General features: G+C 36.0%; 1 protein-coding gene across 1 annotated transcript in view; it reads right to left on the bottom strand.

Annotated features, from left to right (window-relative positions):
- The window catches only part of LOC114820893 (ferredoxin-dependent glutamate synthase 1, chloroplastic/mitochondrial), a 28,112-nt gene extending 3,243 nt beyond the window's left edge, over positions 1–24,869 (bottom strand). The window contains exons 1-27 of the mRNA XM_070811976.1: positions 24,192–24,869; positions 19,929–20,241; positions 17,750–18,192; positions 17,518–17,649; positions 16,396–16,494; positions 15,878–15,948; positions 14,430–14,526; positions 13,245–13,337; positions 12,021–12,166; positions 10,994–11,153; positions 10,560–10,670; positions 10,237–10,452; positions 9,744–9,901; positions 9,158–9,287; positions 8,675–8,733; positions 8,403–8,508; positions 6,079–6,175; positions 5,596–5,711; positions 5,246–5,443; positions 5,009–5,119; positions 4,555–4,794; positions 4,363–4,461; positions 3,050–3,145; positions 2,757–2,954; positions 2,382–2,456; positions 2,163–2,291; positions 1,973–2,071 (exon numbers count right to left, since the gene is read on the bottom strand). Of these exons, the coding sequence (XP_070668077.1) occupies positions 1,973–2,071; positions 2,163–2,291; positions 2,382–2,456; positions 2,757–2,954; positions 3,050–3,145; positions 4,363–4,461; positions 4,555–4,794; positions 5,009–5,119; positions 5,246–5,443; positions 5,596–5,711; positions 6,079–6,175; positions 8,403–8,508; positions 8,675–8,733; positions 9,158–9,287; positions 9,744–9,901; positions 10,237–10,452; positions 10,560–10,670; positions 10,994–11,153; positions 12,021–12,166; positions 13,245–13,337; positions 14,430–14,526; positions 15,878–15,948; positions 16,396–16,494; positions 17,518–17,649; positions 17,750–18,192; positions 19,929–20,241; positions 24,192–24,485 (4,086 nt within the window). The 5' untranslated portion in view covers positions 24,486–24,869. The remainder of the gene's footprint in view (positions 1–1,972; positions 2,072–2,162; positions 2,292–2,381; positions 2,457–2,756; positions 2,955–3,049; positions 3,146–4,362; positions 4,462–4,554; positions 4,795–5,008; positions 5,120–5,245; positions 5,444–5,595; positions 5,712–6,078; positions 6,176–8,402; positions 8,509–8,674; positions 8,734–9,157; positions 9,288–9,743; positions 9,902–10,236; positions 10,453–10,559; positions 10,671–10,993; positions 11,154–12,020; positions 12,167–13,244; positions 13,338–14,429; positions 14,527–15,877; positions 15,949–16,395; positions 16,495–17,517; positions 17,650–17,749; positions 18,193–19,928; positions 20,242–24,191) is intronic.
- Between the last annotated feature and the right edge of the window lie 898 nt (positions 24,870–25,767).

Genomic DNA, 25,767 nt, shown 5'->3' on the forward strand with positions numbered 1-25,767 from the left:
CACCAAAATTTTCAGTGGAACATCTTGGTTCCCGCTCAGCTGCTGCAGAAAATATGCAACAGTTTCCAACATACAAAATCATGGTGCAGCATATGAAACATTTTTCACCATACAAACTTGTTATCTATAAAAAGCACCAACTGGTGCAATTGTTTTAAAGAACACAAGTGAATAGGCAGCTTTTTACAGCTACAAGAATTTTGAACATTTAGTGCAAAATATACCCAATTTTTAATGGGTTATTTACACTAACATCCCGAGGTTTATTGAGATTTCACAAAGCCCCCACGTCTGAGACATTACACTAACACCCCCTCAGGTTTTAAATTCGTTTCATATAACCCCATGAGTCAAAAATTTGTTTATAAATTTACTAATTTACCCTTATTGAATACTTGAAACTAATAAAGAAAAACTTTATAATTATATATAAAAAAGATATAAAACATTAAACATTTAAAATTAACAAGAAGATGACCATGTGGACAAAAAAAAAATCAAGAAAAAAAAAATTAAATATTACTTTGCAAACAACGAACCAGGAAATGATGGAATGATGATTTGAACAAGGTGCGAAAGAACAAAGAAAAAGGTATAAGCAGACGCCTGGTAAAAAAAAAAAGATGGCATATAGTTTCAAAAGGAATTGATTCCTCAGAGGGGGTAGGAGAAATATTTTATTTTTAAAATAAATAAATAAACTGTTCATCTTCTTCTTCCCCTCCCACTCGAGCAACCACCTCCATCTTCTCCTTCTTTCTCCATCACCACCACCAATTCAAAGTTTGAACAAACCAAAAATCGATCTCTGTCTAATAAAATAATAATTTGGTACCAAAATCAGGTTGAGGTGGAAATGGCGGTGGCAGTGGAAGATGGTGGGGATTTTGGGGACTTGGGGACTTGCGTTTTGGTGGTGCTGCTGCTGGGAATGCAATTTTCAGGAAGCGGGTTGGGGTTCTGCCATGGCTTCCAGATTTCATCTCCACCACTACAGGCCCTTTATGTTGCTGGATCAGGTATACATTTGCGGATTGTGGGGGTGAAAGGTAGCTAGGTGGCTGTGATGGGTGGGTGATGGAGGTGGTTCCGATGGGAAGAAGATGAAAATGTTAGCTAGGGTCGGAGACAAGTGGTTGCCAAAAGTTTGAATGGATGGTGATGATGGAGAAAGGAGGAGGAGATGGAATGGAGGTGGGACGTGGGAGGGGAAGAAGAAATGAACAGCTTCTTCTTTTTTTTAAATAAAATATTTTTTCAAAGTAATAATTAAATTTTTTTTCCTTAATTTCTTTTTGCCTATATTTTACGTTGATATCAGTTTTTTGCATGTTTATTAATATTTTCTTATTCAATAAAATTTTGAGGTTTTTTTAATTATAAGGGTAAATTAGTAAATATATGGAGATTTTTTACTCAAGGGGTTATATGAAAGAGAATTAAAACCCGAAGGGCTGTTAGTGTAATGTCTCAAAGTGAGGGGGTTTTGTGAAAATTCGATAAACCTCAGGGGGTGTTAAGTGTAATTAACACCAAAGAAGTGAACATGTTATTCAAGTTTAATGAGGGCTCTTCAAATTCTAAAATTGGTCGTTATAAAGGATGGATTATATGCAAGTAAAATGTATACCTAAAAAAAGAAAACATTAACACCAGCCTAAACATTATATTTAATGGTATAACCATAACTAAAAGCAGTGGACTGGACGTAAATGAAATACCAGATGCCCTGTGATCATAACTATGTCCAAATAGACCTTCCCTTTTCCTTCACTTACTATTAACATGGAACATCTAGTACTTCAAACATTCAGATAATACCTATGTTAAATTCCCACCCACCTATCTGCCCATAAAGCCGTTGGTTTAGAGAAACTAAGGAGAGTTATCAGAAAGTAAAAACCATGTTCATTTAGCTAAACAAGCAAGCATCAGTCCAACTGTTTACCTCAAAAAAAAAAAAAAGTGTTACCTCTTGATCTGCTAGTAAAACATCATCCAGAACAGGTCCATTAGTGTGAACATCTTGGTTCCTGATTATGGTACTGCTCCATTTTGGTAACCCAACATTCTGGAATAAAAAAGAAAATACCATAAGAAAAAAAGGAATTATGCCAAGAATATGACATGTGGACAGGAAAAAAATATATTATTCCACATACTGAGAGAAGATAACTGAGATCAAGATGCTGAGTTTTCACTAGAGATATATCTCGTGGCCTCAGTAAATTTGTCTGCCCAATTATATCGTCTAACTTCTCATATCCCAACTGTGCTAACATACCTCTTACCTGAGAAAACAATAATTAAGAAAAAGAATAAAACTTAAGCACTAAACCTGTTAATACATGAATTATAAAATTTAAATGAGACAAATTTACCTCCTCAGCAACATATAGAAAAAAATTGACAAGATCACCAGGGACTCCAGGAAATCGAGCACGCAGTTCTTCTCTCTGTAAATCATTGAAAAAAAGGGAATGAAACAATGCACCCTCATTTTCCACAGAATGAAAAAGACAAAACAACAGCAAAATGGAAAATGCTAAACATACTTCCCAGACAGTTTTTGAATTTTAGTTTTTCATAACATGGCTACCAAGGTTGCTTGCCATGTTTATCGCTCATACCCACCCCATGCTTGTATCACATGTAGCACAAACCAAATGGCAAACAACATGGTGTGCCAAGCCATGGAGTAAAACAAGTGTACCATTACTGGTAACAAATTACAAGAAAATCAGTCACCGTGATACCTGACTGGCTACACCAACTGGACAATTATTTGTATGGCAAATGCGGGCCATAACACACCCTGTAGCAATCATTGCAACAGAACCAAATCCATATTCATCAGCACCCATTGCTGCAGCCATTAAGACATCGACTCCACTTTTAAAGCCGCCATCAACTCTTAAAATAACTCGTTCTCTAAGTCCATTTGAAATGAGTGTCTGTCAAAATTTTACAAAAAAAGAAAAGCAATTAAAGCATATTCAAAGGACATCCAATAAAAGAAGTCACCCTTTTAGATCTTTCATTGAACCACCTGGTGTGTTTCTGTAAGTCCCAGTTCCCAGGGACCACCAGCATGCTTGATGGAACTTATAGGACTGGCACCAGTTCCACCATCATGACCTGATATCTGCCCAGTTAAAAAGGAGGTTTGTCTCAGAAAAAGAGAGAGATCAGAAGAATAGAACATTCAATTATATAACAATGCTTTAAAAGGCGAAGGAGAAGCCACGGCATTTCATGGATAGCCTTGAGGCATGAGGCGATAGCCTCACGGTACCTAAAATTATTATAATACTTGATATATATAATATAATACTTTGTAAAACAATCAAGCAAGCATGCCAAACAATCAAATATTTGACTATTATTATTATTTCTCCAGTTCACATCATAAAGTCATAATAAACTAATAGAACTAAGTTAAAAACATAAAATTAGCATGAATTTTATAAAAATCCTAGCCAAAATGACATCATTTTGGGTTTGGGCCGTGTTTTAAAAAAAATAAATAAATAAATAAAACTCCCAGGTCGCCAACGTGCCTGAGGTGATAGCCTAGGCGCTTGAGGCAATCGCCGAGGCATTTAGGCTAGTCTATAGCTCACTCCCACTGGGCAGAGCCGTTTTCTTCATAGCCCCGCCCCATAAACCAGCTAGGCGAGTCTTAAAACTAGTTTTTTAAAACACTGTTACATAATCAAATAGTCACTTGCACCATGTGCATATTCAACCTTCCTTACACAAGGACTGACTGTAGGATCAAACTGTAATTGCAACTGTTGCTTGTCACTCAAAGCTCAAACTTGTTACACTAGTGGTATAAATACAACCATTTCATAAACATCTACTCCTACATCGATTACACGAAAACTTAGGAAAGAAAGTGATCAATGATGGCTTAAAGTATTAATATTATCTACAAAGAAGTAAACAGAATATAGAATAGGAAAGAGCCCTCTTCACATTAATCCTTTCCCCAAACCCATACGTGTTTCTGTAGGTCTTACTGTAACAGGTTTGTCTGGAAATATGCGCGTACCCATATTTTTCCACTACGGCGACAAGGCTAGTAAGGATACAGGAAATTACAATCTACCCTCCTTAAAAGAAACTCCGTCCTCGAATTTTCTAAACCTTCTGTTCAACTTATCTAATTGGCTCCACAGTATCCCAAGGGTGTCTAGTCCCCGGAACAGTGTCTCAATGTTTCCGAGTTATTTGCACTTAAATTCATAACGTCGACAGCTACATAAAAAGCACAGAGAAGCTAGCCATCAAAATTATCATCCTGCTCAGTACGCAAACATACTCATTCAGTGCCAATTCCGGATTTAGGATAAGTACCTGAATGACATCAGCATTACCCTTTGCAACACCAGAAGCAACAGTGCCAATTCCAGCTTCTGCCACAAGCTTTACTGACACCTTAGCTTTAGGGTTCACCTATTCATTTAATGGACATTGGTATCTTGTATCAGCAATCTTGTGATATCTCAGTTAGAAATTAAGCACACCTAATTTGCATCAAAGTATAACCTGATGAAGATCATAGATCAATTGGGCAAGATCCTCTATGGAATAAATGTCATGGTGTGGAGGTGGAGATATAAGTGGAACCCCTGGTTTAGAATTTCTCAACCTCGCAATATATGCACTGACTTTTTTACCAGGCAATTGGCCACCTTCACCGGGCTTCGCACCTTGTGCAATTTTAATTTCCAGCTGATCAGCATTGACCAAGAAGGTTGGAGTGACACCAAAACGTCCTGAAGCAACCTGAATATATCAAAGCTTTCAGTGATTTATTGCTTATTGGAAATGCATAATCAACTACCATTTCAATAAACATTTATATAGAGGATACTGAAATATATTCCTATATATTGAAACAAGCTAGTAGAAGCTGTTTGCAGCTAGTGCCACAATGGATGTTTAAAATTATGCATTAGGCAGTCCATATTAAAGGAAATAAAATGTTCAATGTAATGACCTGCTTGATAGCACTTGTAGCAGTATCTCCATTTTGAAGACCCTTAAGATGTGGAAGGGTGGGAGAGTATCCATCAACGACATCTGTAAGTGGTTTCCAACGAATAGGATCCTGATGGATGGTCACACAATTTAGATTTTAAAGTTAGAATCGTCACTGAAACAATGAACCAATGACTAAAATAATACATTAAACGAAAACTGTTCATGGAAAGTGTAACAAAGGTGGACGCTTTACCTCACCACCTTCTCCAGAATTGGACTTTCCACCTATTCTATTCATTGCAATGGCAATAGCCTCGTGAGTTTCTCTTGAAATAGCTCCAAGTGACATCCCACCAGTGCAGAACCGTTGAACAATGGATACAGCAGGTTCAACTTTTCCAACAGGAATTGGAGTACGATCACTTTTGAACTCAACAAGATCACGAAGAACCTAAAGGTTGAATTAACAAGGTAAAGGTCAATATCAAATGAATTTTCTATTTTCAGTTCAAACCTCTACAATGAATTTTCTATTTTCAGTTCAAACCTCTACAATGAATAATTGAAAATACACAAAAACAAATAAATGACTTGAGCACTCACATTTACAGGTCGGTTAGCTAAATGCTGTTGATAAACTGAAAAAGCACTTTCATTTTTTTGGCGGACAGCTTTGTGGAGCAATTTTGACATCTCTGGGTTGTTTCCATGATACTCCCCTTATAATAAAGAAATAAACATTGATAAGCTTAAGAACACAATTATTGCATCAAGCTATTACAGCAAGTGTTAAGGTGCTTTTAAAATATAGGAACACAAACTTATACCATTGGCTAAGTTTGAAATAAGTTGCCCTTACACCTTTTTCTTAAAGATGAAAATTTATGTTTAAAAAAATTGAGTAAACTACACAATGTTTCAAACTCAGCCAGCATTTTACACAATTAAAGCAAGAATATAGATTCTCCACTTCCACCTGGAGTTCTTGTTACCCAAATTTTTCACTTCTTTTATTAATAGTCTAGACACTAGTGAAGTAAGGTCACCAGTCACTGTCAAAACGTCTCCTTTGATAATAACAGTTACCTCCTGGCCTGAATTGTATAAATCCAAAATTTTCAAGTCTTTTAGCTGTATCCTCAGAGAAAGCCTTCACCCAGAAGGACAAAGTCTCCCTTGCAAGCTGTTCAAGAAAACAAAAATAATCATAAATAAATAAGTGGATATGTAGTTCAGAAGAGCATGATACTTTAAACACAGTATAGTTTCAACAGTCCCCTAGCAACCTTGTTGGGTTTTTTCCAGCCCATGATAAGTTGTCCTACGTCTATAAGGAATTATAGTCTCAGAGGATTAAGTTGTTTTCTCAATTGGAGTTGTTTTCCCAATTGGAGTTGTTTTCTCAATTGGAGAAGGATTCATAACTAGATTCCAATTAGGATTAGTAATCCTTATTGAAGAAGACCTTTATTATGTCTATATAAAGGGGCTATTGTACTAGTTTTGAGAAGGGAGCAAAACAATAAATTGTATACCACTCAAGGGATTAGAGTGAGAGAATATTGTAAAGTGTGCGAGAGAAAAGAAAAGAGAGGTTATTTCTTGTTCTTGTTCTTCCAGGTTTTTCGTCAAGTCCTAGTTCTAGAGATTTGGCAAGATTATTGGTTGTACTCATTATTGATATAGTGAAAGATTGTTGTTGCTGTCCCATGGACGTAGGCACATATTGCCGAACCACGTAAATTCATGGTGTTATTTATCTTGGTTATTTGTGTTTTGATTTCCGGAGTTTGTTCTTGTTTTTCCCATTCTTAAACGCGATATTCTCAACAAGTGGTATCAGAGCCAGGTTTGGCTGATATCGGTTTAGAATGGAGGGTGCAACCTGCTGTAATTGGGTTACGTGGAAATCAAGAGGAGGACATGCTTTACTGAAGGTGTTAAGAGCAAGCCAGCAAGTATGTCTGATGCTGATTGGACCAAGATGAAGATGAGCGATGTTTTCTGGCAAAGAAGTCTATAGTTGCCTTTGCCAATGACTATGGGTATTGCGATCAGGGGGAGCCTGGTCAAGAGAAGTCTAATCAAGAGGTTCTTGGTTAATGAGCAGTTCGATCAAGGGGAGCTTGGTTATGGGTAATTCGATCAGAGGGAGTCTGATCATGAAAAGTTCGATCAATGAGAGTTTGGTCAAGAGGAGCAATCCTATTTTGGTATACCTTCCTCATGATATGGAGGGGGAGATTGTTGGGTTTTTTCCAGCCCATGATAAGTTGTCCTGCGTCTATAAGGAATTATAATCTCAGAGGATTAAATTGTTTTATCAATTGGAGTTGTTTTCCCAATTGGAGTTAGTTTCTCAATTGGAGAATGATTCATAACTAGATTCCAATTTCTTCTCAATAAAAAAATAACTAGATTCCAATTAGGATTAGTAATCCTTATTGAAGAAGACCTTTATTATGCCTATATAAAAAGACCTTTATTATGTCTATATAAAGGGGCTATTGTACTAGTTTTGAGGAGGGAGCAAAACAATAAATTGTATACCACTCAAGGGATTAGAGTGAGAGAATATTGTAAAGTGTGCGAGAGAAAAGAAAAGAGAGGTTATTTCTTGTTCTTGTTCTTTCAGGATTTTCATCAAGTCCTAGTTCTAGAGATTTGGCAAGATTATTGGTTGTACTCATTATTGATATAGTTAAAGATTGTTGTTGTTGTCCCGTGGACGTAGGCACATATTGCCGAACCACGTAAATTCTTGGTATTATTTATCTTGTATATTTGTTTTTCGATTTCCGGAGTTTGTTCTTGTTTTTCCCATTCTTAAACACGATATTATCAACAAACCTAAGATTGGTTGCCCACTCAGATTCAACTATCGTGTTCTTTATCTCTTCCATGCGGAGCAGGTTTAGGGTTTAGGATTCAATTATTGTGTGATCTTTATCTTCCAATTAAACTATATAGTAGGAAGCTATATTCCTACCACTGTCTGTAAAATCCTTTGGAAGGCAAGTAGGTGTATCTTAATAAGTAAAACTTATATATCTACATAACCCCTAACTTTTGATAGCACTTTTAAAGGGTCTCCTTGTTCTCAAGTTGAAAGAAGAATGATTTGTCTTAGAAATGTAGCTGTAAATGCAACCTGTGTACATAAAGATAGTAACTGAGGTTTAAGATTATACTTATAGAACATTATTGTTCTTTCTACTTTTCTTGTTGCATTAATTCTCAATAACCAGAAGTATAAACATGTGGACAAGTCAGTACAGTGTGATCTGAAAATATATATATACCACAAAAAGTGAAATAAATTATTTATAGAATATAGATATAAATATTCATATGCATGGTGGTAGCAATGTCCAATCTGCAACCATTTTCAAGTTTTCCATGACTCTTACCTCATCAAAAGTTAATCCACCAATACAAGATATACTTCCACAAAATGCAAGATCAACAACCTCCTTCCCCAATCCATAGATCTCAAATATCTGTGCACCACAATAACTATATCCGAGAAAAAGGTAAAATAGATTTGTCAATTAACGAGATAAAACGAGGAATGAGATAAGTTAACTAAAGATAAAATACTTAGAGAGTGAAATTTAAATCAGAATTCATACCATAGAAAGAAAGATACAAACATAGAAAAAAAATAACAATAAACCAGTACCTTGAAAGCAACGAGATGCCCATTTTGGAAAGAATTTTAAGAAGACCAGCTTTAACAGCCTGAAACAGTGAAAAACAACCCATTTCTCAGAATAGCATCCTCAATGTGTGCAATGGAAAAGAGGTATACCTTGTCCATCATTATAAATGTACTGATAAACGCAAATTCCAGGAACAAAAATCAATCATGGCTCATTTAACTAATTACATTTTCAACCGGGTGATCCATAAATACAACGCTTGAGTGCTCTAGATCAGTTGTTGGATAATGCTTAGCATGTATAAGTCACCCCAAGAAAAAACATATAAGCGAAAAATAAGCTACTTCCAAGACTTAACCAAGTATGGGTTGCCAAAATTATTATCTAATTATCCATTAAAAGGGAATCAAATTGCCATAAGTAAACAAATCAAACTATACAAAGAATGCTTTCACTAGTACTCACAAACTTTACTTCTTATAAAGCTACTGTATTGTACTGACCTTGCAGAAATTCTTTTGAGCCTGTTCAATTGTTACAGTAGGCATCTTCCCATTACGCATTAAATTTACAGTTTTAGCACTCAGACGCCATTGCCGACACGTCTCTAATGCCAAGTATGGACAAATAGCACTGGAAAGACCATTCAAAATTGTTAAGAACTTTGAAATAGATAAAAGGTTAAGAAGCAGGACTATACAATTAGTCAAATTCATGCAATGAACATAACAAATGAATATGGAGATCCTTAAACTGCAGACACTACCTCCTCATGTAATGTTCATAATATAGAAGAGTCATTAACGTGGTTAATCCAAACATTCCCATATTTGTAAATGATCTGCTTTAATTTTATGGTCAAACTTCTCTTAAAAGGAAATATGTAATGTAAAGATGATTAGTATGGTAAACTACCAGGGTGGTGAAGCAAATGTTTCTGTATTAGACACATAACTAAAGTACATACACCTATAACTATATTTAAAATTACTATTATATATATTTTTATTGACAAAAGGCAGGAAAAAAGAAAGATGCAAAAGGACCAGATAATTCTTTCAGAAAGAATTCTCATGAAGGAGAAATGACCTTGCACCATATCCAATCAAGCAGGCAAACTGGTGAGTGCTAAAACACTGAGCAGTGTCTACTATGATAGAAGCTGACATTCTCAAGCCATTTTGAATAAGATGCTGATGAACAGCACCAACAGCAAGAAGGATGGGAATTGCAGGTCGAGTTGCCTCCTGAAGAAAAAGTAGAAAAGGCATGAGTGAATTGTTAACGATCTATCATCAACAGAGAACAAGTCCAATCTGATTACAAAAAGGAAAAAAAGTCGTAAATCTTTTAACATTGATTACCATGTTTTAGACAATAGATTAATTCATACTACTTGGTTACATTCAAAGCAAGACTTACCAAATTACAGTAAGGTCATTTTAAGAAAAAAGCTTCAAGTGAAATCATTACTCAACTTATTCCCACTGTATAGGGCAACGTCACATCAAGCTCAAAACTGGTTGAACAAAGAAAAACAAATTTTGCATGAATGCAGAAAGAAGCTAAATTGATTCCTTACCAGCTCATCAGCCCGATCAGAAAGCACAAGCAGTTGGCAACCATTTTGAACAGCTTCATCAGCAGCTTCACAAAGCCTATATAGAGTCTTTTCCAAGGAACCATCAACCCCTTTATGGATATCAAAAAATGTAGGTAAAACTTGGGGTTTCAACTTGGCATCCTTTAGCAACAAATCAAGTTCTCCTTCATTCAGAACAGGACTAGACAAGATAACCTGATCCAGAACATAAAACAAATTTTAATTCACAAGAAATCTCCATTTCAACAACATTATAGTTGCCATAACATATAACTGAGGCAAAGTGGTACATGCTAACAAACCTGCGATGCATTTTCAGGTCCAACCTCCAAAATATTTTGTCGCTTTCCAATGTTGATTTCAAGAGACATAACTAAACCTTCTCGAAGAGGATCAATGGCTGGATTTGTAACCTGCAAAGAAGGAAATGAAAAAAGAAAGAAATATGAAATTAACATTAGAAAAAAAAAACTATTCTTGCAAAATAAAAAAATAACTATAACATCATCAAATACATAATTATTCATTATCCTCAACAAATTTACAGAAAGAACATACAGACCATAACATTATGAATCATTTGTATGATGCGGTTGAGAAATGATCCCTTTACATTTTTCAGGACTTTTACAGTTTGAACTAATGAAGTTCCTCAAGCAATAGATGACAATATGACTAAAGGACTATCTTCAGTTCGACTAGGGTAAACCATTGCTTGAAACTGTAAGTGACAGACCTGTGCAAACCGTTGCTTGAAATAGTCATAAAGCATATGTGGCCTCTGAGATAATATTGCCAATGGAATATCGTCACCCATACAAAATGTTGGCTCCTTCCCTTGTGAAGCCATAGTCTCAATAACCATTTGTACATCCTCACTGGAGTAGCCAAATGCCCTGCAACAGAAGTGTCGAATGTTTAAGTCCCATTCATGAAAGTAATTATGTACTAACGATATTCAAAGTAAAACCTTGCCCACCGAAAATACTGGAGACATCAATGAAATAGACCCAATAAAATCAAAAGTAATCAGTGAACAAATGGACACCAATAAGATGCTTCACAAAGAATCATTTAATCCATTCCGCTGCCATAAACTCAATACCATCACTTGGTTCCTATTCTCTACTGCTCATAAAAACTAAACCTAAACATTTGCTCTGAGGTTTTAGCACAAATATTCAATTCAACAGAATAAGCAAAATTCGATGTCTACATTTTGTGTACCCTTCAGTATTAGTACTTTTTAAAAGGAAATACCTACGGCTAAGTAATTGCTCTACATCTTACAATGCAAAAAGATGACAAAACAGCTCCAAACCTTGACAAAAGGTGTCCTTCTTGGAAAGAAGAAAGTAACCAAAAGAACAATATATTTACTGCTACATTCATTTGTTCTTGACAATTTCACAAGCAGAACACACCACCTCACCCCACCCCTTTCTTCCCACCCCGGTACCATGCGAGCTTATGCTTGTAAAATAATAGAAATGTCCGCAGCAGAAGAGATAATATCTAACAGTATTGGAGAATGAGAATACATTGGTATGCTTCAACCACAGTACATGATATCCCATAGAACAAGAATAAAACTATAAATTATACATACCACATATCAGTTACAGTTATCAGCAAAAAAGCGTGCACATGATAGAAATTAAGTATGAACATCAATCATGTACACTATGGCAGCATAAAATCATGGCAACATTACCAATGAAATTTCTACCATATCTGAATAGCCGGTGAAACAGAAGACTCACTGTTGCCGTCTTAGTATTGCATCATTTTCTGCAACTGTGGCTGAAAGGAAGTTCGCAGCCTTCAACGATCGCATGTTTTCCTGTAGCCACTTTCCATATGGATTTGACAAAGCTACACGCTTTTTAACTTCCGTGTTCTCATAAACCTGCAATTTGAAGTGCTTAAGATTTAACATAAGCTCTAAAACAACTTAAGCATAGATAATGAGTGCCACAGCTGAAAAATAAAAGAAAATTAGAATTTGATAAATGTGAAACAGGAGTCATGCACTCCTAAGGTCCTCATTTTGAGGACCTGTGAGAATCAAATGGATATTAGCCACAAGATTATAATAGTTTATATCCAAAGGCTTAAATTATTTGACACCTTAATAAAGCAAAATAAGAAAATGAGTTTTCTAATGGTTCATAGATTTTAAGTTGGTATTGCTTTATTAAGTGTCAAATACTTTAAGCCTTTAGATCTAAACTAATATAATCTTGTGGCTAATATGCATTTGGTCCTCACAGGTCCTCTAAATGAGGACCATAGGAGAGCAAGACTCTGCGAAACAGATGCATCATACACTTTTGTGTTCTCATGACAAAAAATATGAAATGCTTAGGCCGAACACAAAAATAAAGAAACACATTGTACACAAGCCAGTTCTAATTTCATTTTCTTACTATTTGAAAGAAAGAATTGGAGTAGTTAAACCGATAAGTTGCAACTGCACATTTAACTGGGATCACTGTTTTGAATCGTGATAGCATAACGATCGCAATTTGTGTCCCATAATGCGTAATGGAAGCCATGACGCGTAAGCTTTTTGGGAATAGAAATATAATAATAACAATTCCTAAAATTGTATAATAAAGACATACCTGACTAGGGTTACTCGTCCTGTGCATCATTTATTCTGTAGAATAGCATTCTTTGAAGAATTTGCATACTTTTTAAACAATGATGATTTTATCTAGGTCAATTCCTTTATTTGCTGTAGTTCAATTGGGATATGAAAACAAAAATTCATCACAGTTACTCCCAAAATCCATCTAATTGCAGCACCAAGGAAAGACAAAACCAAATGTTGTACAAACTTGACCTATCACTAAATCCACATTACTACCATTTTAGAACTAAATGTTCATCACAGTTAAATACAAAACAGAAATCCTGTAGGAAAAACAAAGCAACAGAATCGAAAAAGAAAAAAAAAACTAAGTGCTGCACAAAGTACAAACCTGACCACTTATTAAATCAGCAGCTATCATCATTCCAGGACCTAGACGACCTTTCATTGTAATTTTAGAATCATCCACAGGTACAACACCAACCTGACCAAGATAATAACAGCTTCAGATGTTTACCACATCACATCAAACATATTGTTCATGCAGCCTTGGAACAAAAAGTATCTATTATTGTGCAACTATGGAGAATGAAGGACACAACTAGGTCTCTAGTCAAATGTTTTTTAAGTGAAGTAAATAAGTTAATAATGCACCACTAAATAGCTCCCACCAACAACAGTTATTACACTGAAAAAAGGACAGTCAAGCACCAAGCAAATAAAAGAAAAACATTAGCCAAAAAGAACACTATATTAAAAGAGATACTGGCTTCCCAATCCATGTTTACACTGAAGAAAGAACAGCCTTTGAATCCAGAAGTGAATGACGCCCAAAGAAATCCACCACCTCCATATCTTTTTACTCTTAAAAAATGAAACTATTTCTTTAAGACCAAGCCACCAAAAATTTTCCTTCCCCCAACACTAAAAATTCAACCCACATCCAGAAGCACAAAACCTTTCCAAAAAATGAAGAATGACAAGAGCATGCTACCACCCAATTCATATAGCCGCCTAAAATAATCTTAAAACCACTGGACAATAAAGGAAAATGTGTTTCATACTCTTAGCAGCTCCATTGCACATAGGGGCACCCATTAAGGAGAAAGAAAAACTGAAGGCTCTAACAAACATTCACTCCCCCATGAGCAAACACCAAACTCTTAGGTACTGAAACTGGACTCATTTTTCATCTACTCCCTAAGCGTTACTGTTCTAAACAGAATTAATAGCGTCCTTTTTTTCCCGGTTAATTGGTTAGTATTTCTACACACTACTAATACTTCCTGGAGACTTTGAATTCAAACATTAACTACTATAAGTGAGTGACTCTTAGACTATCATTAGCAACTAGACAAAATTAACTTAGGCTATCTTTGTATTGTTCTTTTTAATGAGTTGTTATGTTTTGATTCCAAATAAAGGAATAAAGGTTTATCAATTATCCCAATCATTCTCAAAACCCAATTTAATCTCAATCATCAGTAGAGAGCCAGTGGCATGAGCCAAAGTTGTCCAAGCACTCATGTTTTGTCAAACATCAAGAATTTCAAGCAACAAAGGAAACAGCGCGCACCTCAGATGCAACATATACAACATTATCAGATGTCCTCCAATACCTAGCCGGGCGAAGACCATTCCGGTCAAGACAGGCCCCAACTGTTTTTCCATCACTGTACCACATGAGTTAGAATAGCAACAATCAGAAAGAAAAACTGTTCATTAAAAAAAATTGCAATGCAAATGTGATTCAACATCAACAGTAAGATATTCTTCAGTCTTTCACAGTTCTTTTAACAAAGTGCATAGTGAAACATTTATAGAAAACACCAAGCAATATGGTCAGCAAATATCATTGATCCAGAGACTTGCATTTGTCACATAACTATACTACTGTACAAAGAAAATTTTTCATCAAATCAGATTCTACAAAGCAATAGGAAAACAAAGAAAAGACCTACTTTCACCCCTCATTTATGGTAGTTTACTACCCAAGGATGAAAGTATTGGTGTCCATGGAAAACTGATCCGGATTCGTATAAATATTAATAATCCAGATTTATGTAATTATCAATGAAAACGTCTGTAAAAGTAATGAAAATGGCAAAAGTTTTCATATAAGCATGGAAAACATGAACAATAGTTTGAGTTATACCAGACCAATCAACAATGAAAGAGTTAAACATGTAAAAATTATATAGCAGTATCATCAATTATGTCATTATAAGCATATGAGATCTTGCTGCTGCCCATGTCATAATTCAGGAATTAGCTGCAGAGTTAACTGCTGCCTTCGAACAAAGCTGTTGAAGGAATTTGAACATAAAAAATGAATAAATAAAAAGTACCACTGGAATTTCAGTAAACCCAAGGAAAATGAGGTAGAAAGCCTCAATCTCTCCACTAAGACAGAAATTTCAACAAAACGGTAGAAGGATGTCAACTCTATTTTCAAAGTTTGGTGATCTCAAAAAAAAAAAAAAAAAACCCATAAATTGTCCCATATTTTCATTCTGGTAAGAATAGAATATACTTCTCAAACAAAAACTAAGACTAAAGAACCACGTGATCTCCTAGCCAATTTCTGATACCCTAAATCTCTCACCATGCACATCAATATGAAATTGATCATTAGCCACTAGTTGCAATCTAGAGGTATGTAATAAGAATTCTTGTACGATGAAGGAAAAGAAACACTACACTAGCTAACATGGATAGTGTTAAATTATTCTTATGCCACACAATGAAATAGCTTTTAATTAAACTATACAAAATGAGACAATAAAACAACAACAACAAAGCCTTTTCCCACTAAGTGGGGTCGGCTGTATAAATCCTAGAACGCCATTGCGCTCGGTTCTGTGCCACGTCAAATTTTAATTAAACAATACAAAATGAGACAATGCTCCAATTTAATCCATGCATTCTTTAACGTCAAATTTTCATATGCTTTTAGTTATGTAGAGCCTAACAAGGCATCTACCTGTTCTTTAATATGGTGTACACCGACTTTGGAAACTTTACCTGAATAACAGTAAAGCAGGTCCATCCCAAGCCTCCATCTGACCCTTGTAATAGTCATAAAAATCAATCACCTAAAAACAAAAACAAATTAAGTATAAATATAGCATAACCAGAAGGCAGGATAACTTCAGGATCCTACCGGTTTGGTTCAGGATGCAATTTGTTTAGCTGTTTATTTTAGAAAGAAACTAATTTATTGCAATAAACAATAAAACAACAAAGAAAAAGTAGTCAAGCAGACCACTGAAAGAAAACGGAAAAGCAGAAGAGAAACAAACCCCTCCTAAAAACCGAAAAATGGATAGTTATAAAAGATTAGAGTACCTAAACCTCATGTGGAATCTAAGGTTTAGTTCCACTATGGTTTCACCGAAAAGGTCAAACAAATGAACATGAAGATGATCAAATGTAACAAAAAAATTAGTCATGAACCATAAGTAAGAAAAGAAAGAAAAACAGCAATGCAACATGCATTTTTATTCCCTTTAAACCAAATGGCGAACACCAACTTAGATTACCTCAGGATATTTTACCGACAAAGTCGGGTGATTTTTGTATCCCTCTGGGACAAGAATCATTAGAGCCTCCTCAGCACTGCGGCCACTTCTTAATAAGAACTAAGCACACGCATGAAAGAAAGAATGAAAGGCAATAAGTCAACTAGATAGAAAAAATAATTATTGAGAAACAAAATAAATGCATACAAGTTTAATTGGTCAAAAGATGATGTATGTTTCAAACAACACAAACACAAAAGAAGATGAGCAATTGAGCCTGAATCAGCTGAGGAACCAAGCTATAGAATATAGTAATGAGGAGCAGACAGATAACCATAAATTTATATGGATAGTTCAAAAGTGAAATCAGGTTTTTCTTTTACAAAAATAATACCATAAATAAATAGAACCAACACACATCCACAAACTGTTTTACTTGCTAGTAAATTTCAGAAGACATTTTTCGTACTATAGATTCCTTGGTTATCCGGCAACCTGTAAGGTCAAGATTTTTAATAGCCTAAATACAAGAAATCCATTGAGACAGTAAAGTTTATGGTATTATTAAAAAACAAGCAATAGTCCATTATTAAAAACCAAAAGAAATGGAAGGATCAGAATGAGTTGGGAGCTTATGTCGTGTACTCAATGAACTAAACATGATCATCAAAACTCACCAACAAAAACAAAAAGGATTCGGGCACGGCAACCCTTTAATAATGTAGGAAGAACTAGAAACTAATTACATGTTTAGGTATTAGATAAAAAATGAAGAAAATATAATTGGGCTACGGGATTCTGCACCCAGACATCATACTCATAACGCAAAAAAGATTCTCTGAACTCAACACATTACCTAGGTTTTATCCTTAAAAGACGTGGGGCCAAGCAATAAGCCTCCAAAAAGCTATAATTCAACCATGATTGGTTCTACTTCATTTCTTAAGACATGCTCGGCAATAAAATAGAAATATTGAACCCACTTATAGAAAGAGAACAAATAAAAAGGAAAAAATGGCCCATGTTACGAAATCCATTCAGAGATAGGTTAGTTTTATTTCTCATTGATTTATTTCCAGTAAGTCATCAAAAGAGAAAGCTGTATAAAATTATAAATAAGAGCTAGATATGTCAATTCCATACTTCAGCTGCACTGTCAAGATTTGCAGAGTCAGATGCCTTCGGATTGCCAAATGGGCGAATTTCATTTTCACGACCATTCCATACAGGTGATTTCAATGAGGCTTCACGAGATTGCATCCAGTTCAAGTTTCCCTGAACATAAACGTGGTGTCAACTTAAAAGAAAAGTATACTTATATAACCAATTTAGAAATTATTATCTAGAAATCTTATGATGTTAAAGAAATGAAAACCTGTATGGTATTAATCTCTCCATTGTGACCAAGTAACCTCATTGGTTGTGCAAGGGGCCACCTGGGAGTGGTATTTGTGCTATACCTCCGATGATAGATGGCAAAAGGGGATTTATACAGGTCACTTTGGAGGTCAGAATAAAATAAACCAAGAACTTCTGACCGGAGCATTCCCTTGTAAACTATTGTTTGATTGGACAAAGAACAGAAATAAAGCTCATTTCCCCAACTTTCTGAGCTTGCTGCTCTCTCGATCAACTTTCGGCATATGTACAGTTCCCTTTCAATGTCCTCAACATTTTCCTCTTTAACAACTTTAACAAATACCTGTTGTATGCTTGGCATTGTTTCTTTTGCATAGTAACCAACTAAAGAAGTATTCACGGGAACAGGTCTCCATCCAAGCACTTCAAGACCCTCTTGTCTAAAAATATTCACAACAACTACGAAGAAAATAGAATGTACAGTCAAACAACAGATAATCTGAACAAACTGAATTTATCTCAGAAATTATAGCAAAACTAAAATAACAGAAACTGATAGATAACTAGACAGATTATAAAAGATACAGGTAGGAAAGCTAGGCCTAGATAAAGATAAGTAGGTATGCTTCAAATTAAGTTAGTAGCACCATTGTAAGTAATAAGAACTCACTCATATAAACTTGTATTTCTTTCTTCTTTTTTGAGAAGAAATAATAAAAATTTATTAAAACAACAGAAGGAATTACAACAAGTGGATAAGAAATCCACCAAACTAGCTTAAGACATTTCAAGTAGGACTACTTTACAAAGCTGAACCAAACTCATTTTATGGTTGAGAACGCATCCATCACTATATAAGAAAGAGAATAATCCCTGAACTCATTCGAAACTGAAGCCCAGTGAGCTGCCCAATATCTTACCCTAGTAGTCAACAAAGCATATTGATAAGCATCGGTACGAATATATTTTAAGAAACAATGAGGACCCATTTCTTATCTCCATTGCTAAAGTTTTCCTACATTTTATTCCTAAATCTATATTGGTCAGTTGCTCAAAGAAATTACAATGGAAAAAAAAAAAAAAAAGTTTCATATCTAATCAAATCAATTTTTTTGAAAATTCAGGCATGTGGAAATAAAACCTCAAAGGGCCTATGGAAATCATGAGTCGTAACCCAACCACACCTTACAGAACCTAGAGAATGCATCTGTACTCTATAAGCCTGAAACATTTCATCAAGCAAACTTTTGATAGACATGTGACCCAACAATTGCACCTTATAGAACCTAGAGAATACATCTGTACTTTATAAGCCTGAAAAGTTTCATCAACTATCAAGCATGTTTTTGATAGATGTAGTATTTGTTAAACAAGCATGTTTTTTATAGACGTAGTATTTGTTAAACGATCAGTACAGTGTCTTCTTTTCTTTCTCCTCTTCTAGAAGATCAGTACATCGTCTTCTTTTCCTACCCCTCATGCTAGAAGATCATACAAAAGTTTGTTTCAGTCTCTTCCGCAACATTTAAAGCAATGTAGAAGGATCCCAGATCACCCATCATGCTTATTCAATGTAAGGGCAGAAACCAGATACAAAAATCCTGACCACATGGCTGGATTAGCTAGCTTTGAAGCTAATAGACTATCCAAACTCACTAAACTAGTGTATGGTTTGCAAAAGGCTGACAATAATAATGTGGAGGACTCATAATTGAATTTAAGAGGATGGTGTAGTAGTACCCACCAAATGTACAAATCTTTACCTGGATCACACAAACCTAAATACTTAATATATGATTCAAAGCACGGTTAATCCCCATAGTGGAGTGCTTTGTGTAAAACAGAGTAAGAACATGATGTTAATGTCTTCTAGCATTGCAATTTCACAAGGCAACATTAAGCCCAGTTGTTAGTTATGTTCAGAGTGGTGTGGGTTTGTCCTTGCCAGTAGAAAGATTCGTGAATTTAAACCAACAAAAAGGCAGACTCATTGCGTCGTACCTAAATCATAGATAATACCTAAATCATCATGATACCATAAGAAAAATTATCTTGGTTGGGGCAGGAGCTTGACTTGCTTAAAAATAACTCATGCAGAACCTAACCAAAATTCAAGAATGATACACATTCTTGTACCAGTGAAAACAAAAAGAAATTATTGCAACCCACTTAATTCAAGGATTACAAGAAATCACCATTTTTGGCTTCTTTCATAAGGTTGTCATCTTGTGGTAGGAAAACCATTCCAACACCGGTGTGCAACTTGTCAAAGGAAGCAATTCCTTGCTTGTTAGCCCAATTGTCAAATAGATCCCAGGGGATTGAACTCATCAATCCCGAACCATCACCAGAGTCATTATCTGCTCCACAGCCCCCACGATGTTCCATGCAGCCAAGGGCTGTTAGAGCATCTTCAACAATGCCATGGGATGCTTTGTTTTCCAAATTGGCAATAAATCCAACTCCACAAGCTCCTCTTTCTGATATTATATCTTGCAAGTCTGCAACCTGTTGAACATGGAAGTTAGATTTCCCAGAAATAAGGGCTTCCAATAACTTATTCAGAATGCATGGTAAAGAACTATCACACCAAAAACAACGTATGTGAAAACGAACAGAACGTCCAAGTTTCTGACAACTTTCATGAAAGACAATAAACTGTCATGAGATCAGTCTCTCCTTCTTACTCGGTCCTCATGACGATTGAAAAGGACATTATCCTGCACCACCAATGACATAATTGAGGCCATAGGGGTCATGCCTCCCCCCTTCCTCCCAACCCAAGATTTCACAGCTCGCTTGACACCATAACTATGGGATAACTGTATTTCACACAAATGCTACTCGTACAAAACTTACAGTACATAAATGAGGATGCGTATAACCTTGTAACAACTTAATTTCTGGCATTAACAGTAAAATTTGGTTGTGTGATTACATTTCTGCCCCATATTTCTTATTCATGTTCTGTTTTAATTGGAGGGTTAATTTGGTAATTTCATAGGGTTTTGGTTGACAATGAGTGTTTTATTAATTAGTAGATATATATATCTATATATATATATAGAGAGAGAGAGAGAGAGAGAATGAAAAGCACAATGAGTACACAGCACACACATCCATCATATAAAAAATAACAACAACAACAACAACAACAAAGCCTTTTCCCACTAAGTGGGGTCGACTATCATATAAAAAATAAAAATCAGAAAAAAAAAGGCAGAGAGACGATAGTGCAAGGAAGAGGTATGAAGCAGTTAAAACCCTACCCAAAATTTGGGTTTGGGAATTAAAAAAGAAAAAAAAACAAACAAAAAAAACCTGAGGCGCGCCTTCCACCGCCTAGGCGGCTCCGGCGACGCCTTCCGCCCACTCCTTCAAAACAGAGGCGGCAACCCTCACGCCCAACCTCACAAGGCGCCTAGGCACCCCCTGAGGCCAGCCTTTTAAAACATTGCATTATATTTATACTGGGTAATATCCTGTGAACTTCATATATGGATTATTTTCGGAATAAATATTTTGTACAACAATTGTACAGCTTCAATTAAACAATTATTTTCCCATGCCTTTGAATGTACACAGAAACTAAATAACCACCCACTTGTGTATTAAAAACCCTACTATTGGTGTATCAAATATCAATGCTCACTTTTGTATCTTTCAACCAAAAAGCACACAGGTAACCACATTTATGTTTCATCGAAGTACAAAAAATATTATCACGAATTAATCAAATAAAAACACCAAAACTAGCAATGAAGGTATCACCTGAATAAAATCCAAAACTCTTTTACAATCCTTATCAACTATATTAAGTAAAGAAGCTACCCGTAATGTAAAAGGCAACCTAAAAACATAAATGAAAAGAATTTCTAGCCACCCCAAAGAATTAGTAAGAACAAAAGTCTAGCTTTAATATCAAAAAGTTGGTAGATCCTCCCTTCCAAAGAATCCTCTGCCGCCTAACCTCCCAAGTGACGTAACAATCGACCAAGTGTGCTCCCCAAATCTGACATCCGAAAGAACACTCAAAAACCAAAAATCAAACATGGCATCACCCAAGTCATGTCAAAGAAAGAGGATGCATGCACAGCTCCAAGTCCCCAAGGCACTATATAAGCAAATGATTAACTGATTCTCCCTTTTTCTTACTAATCAGTAATCATAGGAGTTTCCCAATAAACACCACTTTCTAAGATGTATTCATGTGTCATATTTTAGTCATATGATCATGATATAACCTATAAAAGAGCCCAATAGTTCTCTTTACATCAAATTTGCATCCTTCCCACTTTTATTTTTATTTTTATTTTTACGAAAAAGAGAAGACGAAATTTAATTGCACAATTAATAAAAGTACATGAACAGACAAGATGTCCAAACTCCACAGAGGAAAATAAAACATCGAAACTCAACAACTCTACATCTTTTTGAAACTCCCTGAAATTAACTAACAGCAGCTTTCCAGCTAAGCCAGATAGAAAAAGAAAAATCACTAAATTGATCACATAATCTCCACATCTATATTCTAACCTTTCTTGGAAGCCAAGACGTGTAACCTAATTGGTGTGAGTCAGTGAGAGACCTCTTGTAAGAAGAAGCTCCGATTTCAAGTGCCACTTCCTCGAATGTAGTTGATAAGCAAGCAAAAAAAATTTAATGATCACATTTCTTATGTCACATACAACACTATAAGGAAGTCAACAAAATCTATTCATCCAAAACTCCTTTAAAAGTTGGTCTCCTATCCAAAACAATCCCCATAACTTCCAAATTGGAATAAACAAGTGTATTGTTAAGACACACATATAAAATACTTTTCAAATTTGCATCACCACACTGCACAGCTTACCCAAAAAGTAGAAGCCTTCCAATACCTATAATGAATTGAAAAACATTCAAGAATATACAAACATTCATTTTATTGTTCTATCCTTTTCGTATACCATTCCATAACTTTCTACCATGTCACTCTATGAGATTTCTCTTACACCATGCACCATAATCATCTCCACACTTGTTATCCACCACTTTTTGTAAAGACTATCATGTTGTGTGACATATCTCTATAAAACAAAAGGAACCTTACTAGAATTATTGGACAAAAGATTCCAAATCCAGACCCACTATCATTACGAGGGAAATGTTGATTGAAGATCCTTGTTTGATATTCCAATGGATTAGACTCAATGCTGAAACTTTAAGGACAATGAGGTTTATCCTTTATTTTGGATTAAATATTATCTCATGCTAACTTCTGATGTTATGGCACAAAGACTACCAAACACAATCTCGATGACTAAATTGTTATAATTTTTTTATCAATGAAGATTTGTTCAACAATAAAGGTAAAGGTCGTACCCAGTGCACAAGGCTCCCGCTTTACGCAGGGTCTGGGAGAGGTGAATGTCGGCTAGCCTTACCCCCATTTATGGAGAGGCTGCTCCCAAGTCTCGAACCCGAGACCTACCGCTCATGGGCGAAGGCACTTGCCATCGCACCAAGTGCGAAGATCTGTTCAACAATGAGAGCAAAAATACCACTAGACTACGAGCTAGTTGGTGATTGAACTGTTATTAATTGATCAATAGCTAACAGACATGATGATGAAACTAACAGCTATTATAGTGAGATAAATGCACTTGTTATTTGTTTATAACATATAAATCAATAGTTATCTCTCACTTTAAGTTTCAATAACTGTGTTTACGGTTTACCCATGTTGGGGCATTCTGTGATGATTAAAGTGATGGCAATTCTAATAATCAGCACTTGGAGAGAGAGAGAGAGAGAGAAAGGCGTATTTTATATGACAAGGGGCTCTGTGTGGTGCAGCTGAAGACTGAAGTGCTATATTCAGTCTTCTCGGCATGCATGCAGTAGAGGCAGATATATTTGCAGAGTATACAGAATGACTACACTCGTAAATGTAAATCGTGGCCAGACTGAAACTTTCGTCTCTTCGAGTAATATGGTTGATGTACTTGACGAAAATAAGCTCTAATAATCAAAACTACTGCCTCTACTCATGAGCAAAACCATTTGATAATCATATTCAACTAGAAGACACGAGTTAAATAACCCGGTATCAGGGTAACATCGAGAGCATTTTCTTTCTTTCTAAAACACTAGATTAATTATCCCCAAAATCAAAGACTTGTGAACTGTAAGTTTGTAACTGAAATCACACATTCCGCTTTTCGGGAAAGTCAGAAAAAACATGGACGCTTGAATGCAATGAAAAATGGATACTATACTTCCATGAATGAAGCCAAACAAACACTACCGAGAAGGACCTGGAAGAACAACAAGCTCACGAATACCAAACAGCATAATACTGACAACTAAAACAGAAACACAAAACCCGTTTACAATATTCCCCGCAACCAAACAAACACTTCCTCCTCATCCTCCTCCTCTCAATAAAAGTGAGTGTGAAAGCAAAGCAAGCATACCTTAGGTTTTAAATCAGGAGTCATCGGAGCTGATTGATCCGAGGCAGCGGCGTCGCTGCTGCGTCCGACGTCAAGAACGGCGTTGACCGAGTGGCAGTTCCTGGAGACGAAATGAGGGAAGATGCGATGGTCGGAGGCGGCTCCGAATTTCCTGCGAGTCCGCTTCGATTTACCGCACAAGCCGACGAAATCGACGACGAAGAGTCCGTTCCGGGGCGGCTGGGTGGCGGGGGAGCGGCCATTGCTGGAGCAGTGAAGAAGCTGAGCAATCGGCGTCACCGACTGCAGAGCCATTGTTGGAAGCAGGCGCAGAGACAGAGAGCGATGAGAGAGAGAGGAGTGGGGGTTGAGTTTTAGAGAGAGAAAGTGTGATGAGGGAGAAGGAGGAGTTTGTGGAGAGTGAGAAGTGTGAGAAGTGTGGTGGTGGAGTGGATGAGGAGGGGATGAGATAAATGGGCGGGGCTCGAAGCGAAACCAACCACCCGCGTCTCATTTCACCTCACCTAGCTCGCTCTCTCTGGTTTGGTTGACTGGTTCCGTCGTTTTCCTTCTTTCGATGGGATCTGCTGTGTGCCGCTCCATGACTTGTACGGTGTTCCCTCGGCTCTTTTGAGTTTTTGACTTTTCGGTGTTCCCAAATCCCACTTTTGGTTGTGGGAGAACTGGGAGGGGCGGCTCGGACTTCAGAAGGACTTATTTCTATAAAATAGTAGGAATTGAATGGTCATTCAGTACTAAAATCTAATGATATTCTTCTTTATTGGTAAGTAAAAAGTTGTAGGTTTAATTCTCGCTCCAAATACGATTTTGAATCACATTATTATTAGCCCATTGTGAGGCTTAGTCCATCTTTTCACTTTCTTAATGTAGATAATATTGTTTATTAAAAATAAAAAATAATAAAATAATAAAAAGTAGGTATTGAAGGAAATGATATTTTATTATTGACCTATCCGTCTTTTACTTTCACTTGAACAAAACAAGACGAGCAAATGGAATTTAGTTGATTGTCCTAGGCCAATTCTAGAAATTTCATAAGTTTGAAATATTATTCTAAATCAAAAAATATGTCGTAACTCACAAGAAGTTTGAGCATTTGATATGAATATTTTAAGCTACGAGATTGAAATAGATTATCAAGAGGCATGACTAGGATAAGAAGTTGTAATGAACTTCCGTTTGTACCAGTTATCCTATTCATCATTATTTCATACTCGGCGATGTCCCTCTTTATTTCATCCCTCACCAATAGTAGGAGGGTTTGATGATGTGGTACATTTTAATACTATCTGTGTGCATAGCATGTGCTAAAATGTGTGCGTCATCAAGGACTAGGTATCATGAAGGCTCATCTTTTCTGATTGTGAAATCTATTATTACTTTATTAAGGACTTCTCCCTTTAATTGTACACATTGAGGATCTGCATCCTGAGCTTCTCAAACTCTATCAACAAGGATGGGTCGCTCCTTGATGGTCTACATCGAAGATTGCATCTGTGCTTTTCATCTTTGTCAACAGTGGAATGTAAATTGTTCGAATGGACACCAACTGCTTATATGATTTTTTACCAAGATT

This window comes from Malus domestica, chromosome 14 (assembly GCF_042453785.1).
Source record: "Malus domestica chromosome 14, GDT2T_hap1".
In the NCBI taxonomy this organism is placed as follows: Eukaryota; Viridiplantae; Streptophyta; class Magnoliopsida; order Rosales; family Rosaceae; genus Malus; species Malus domestica.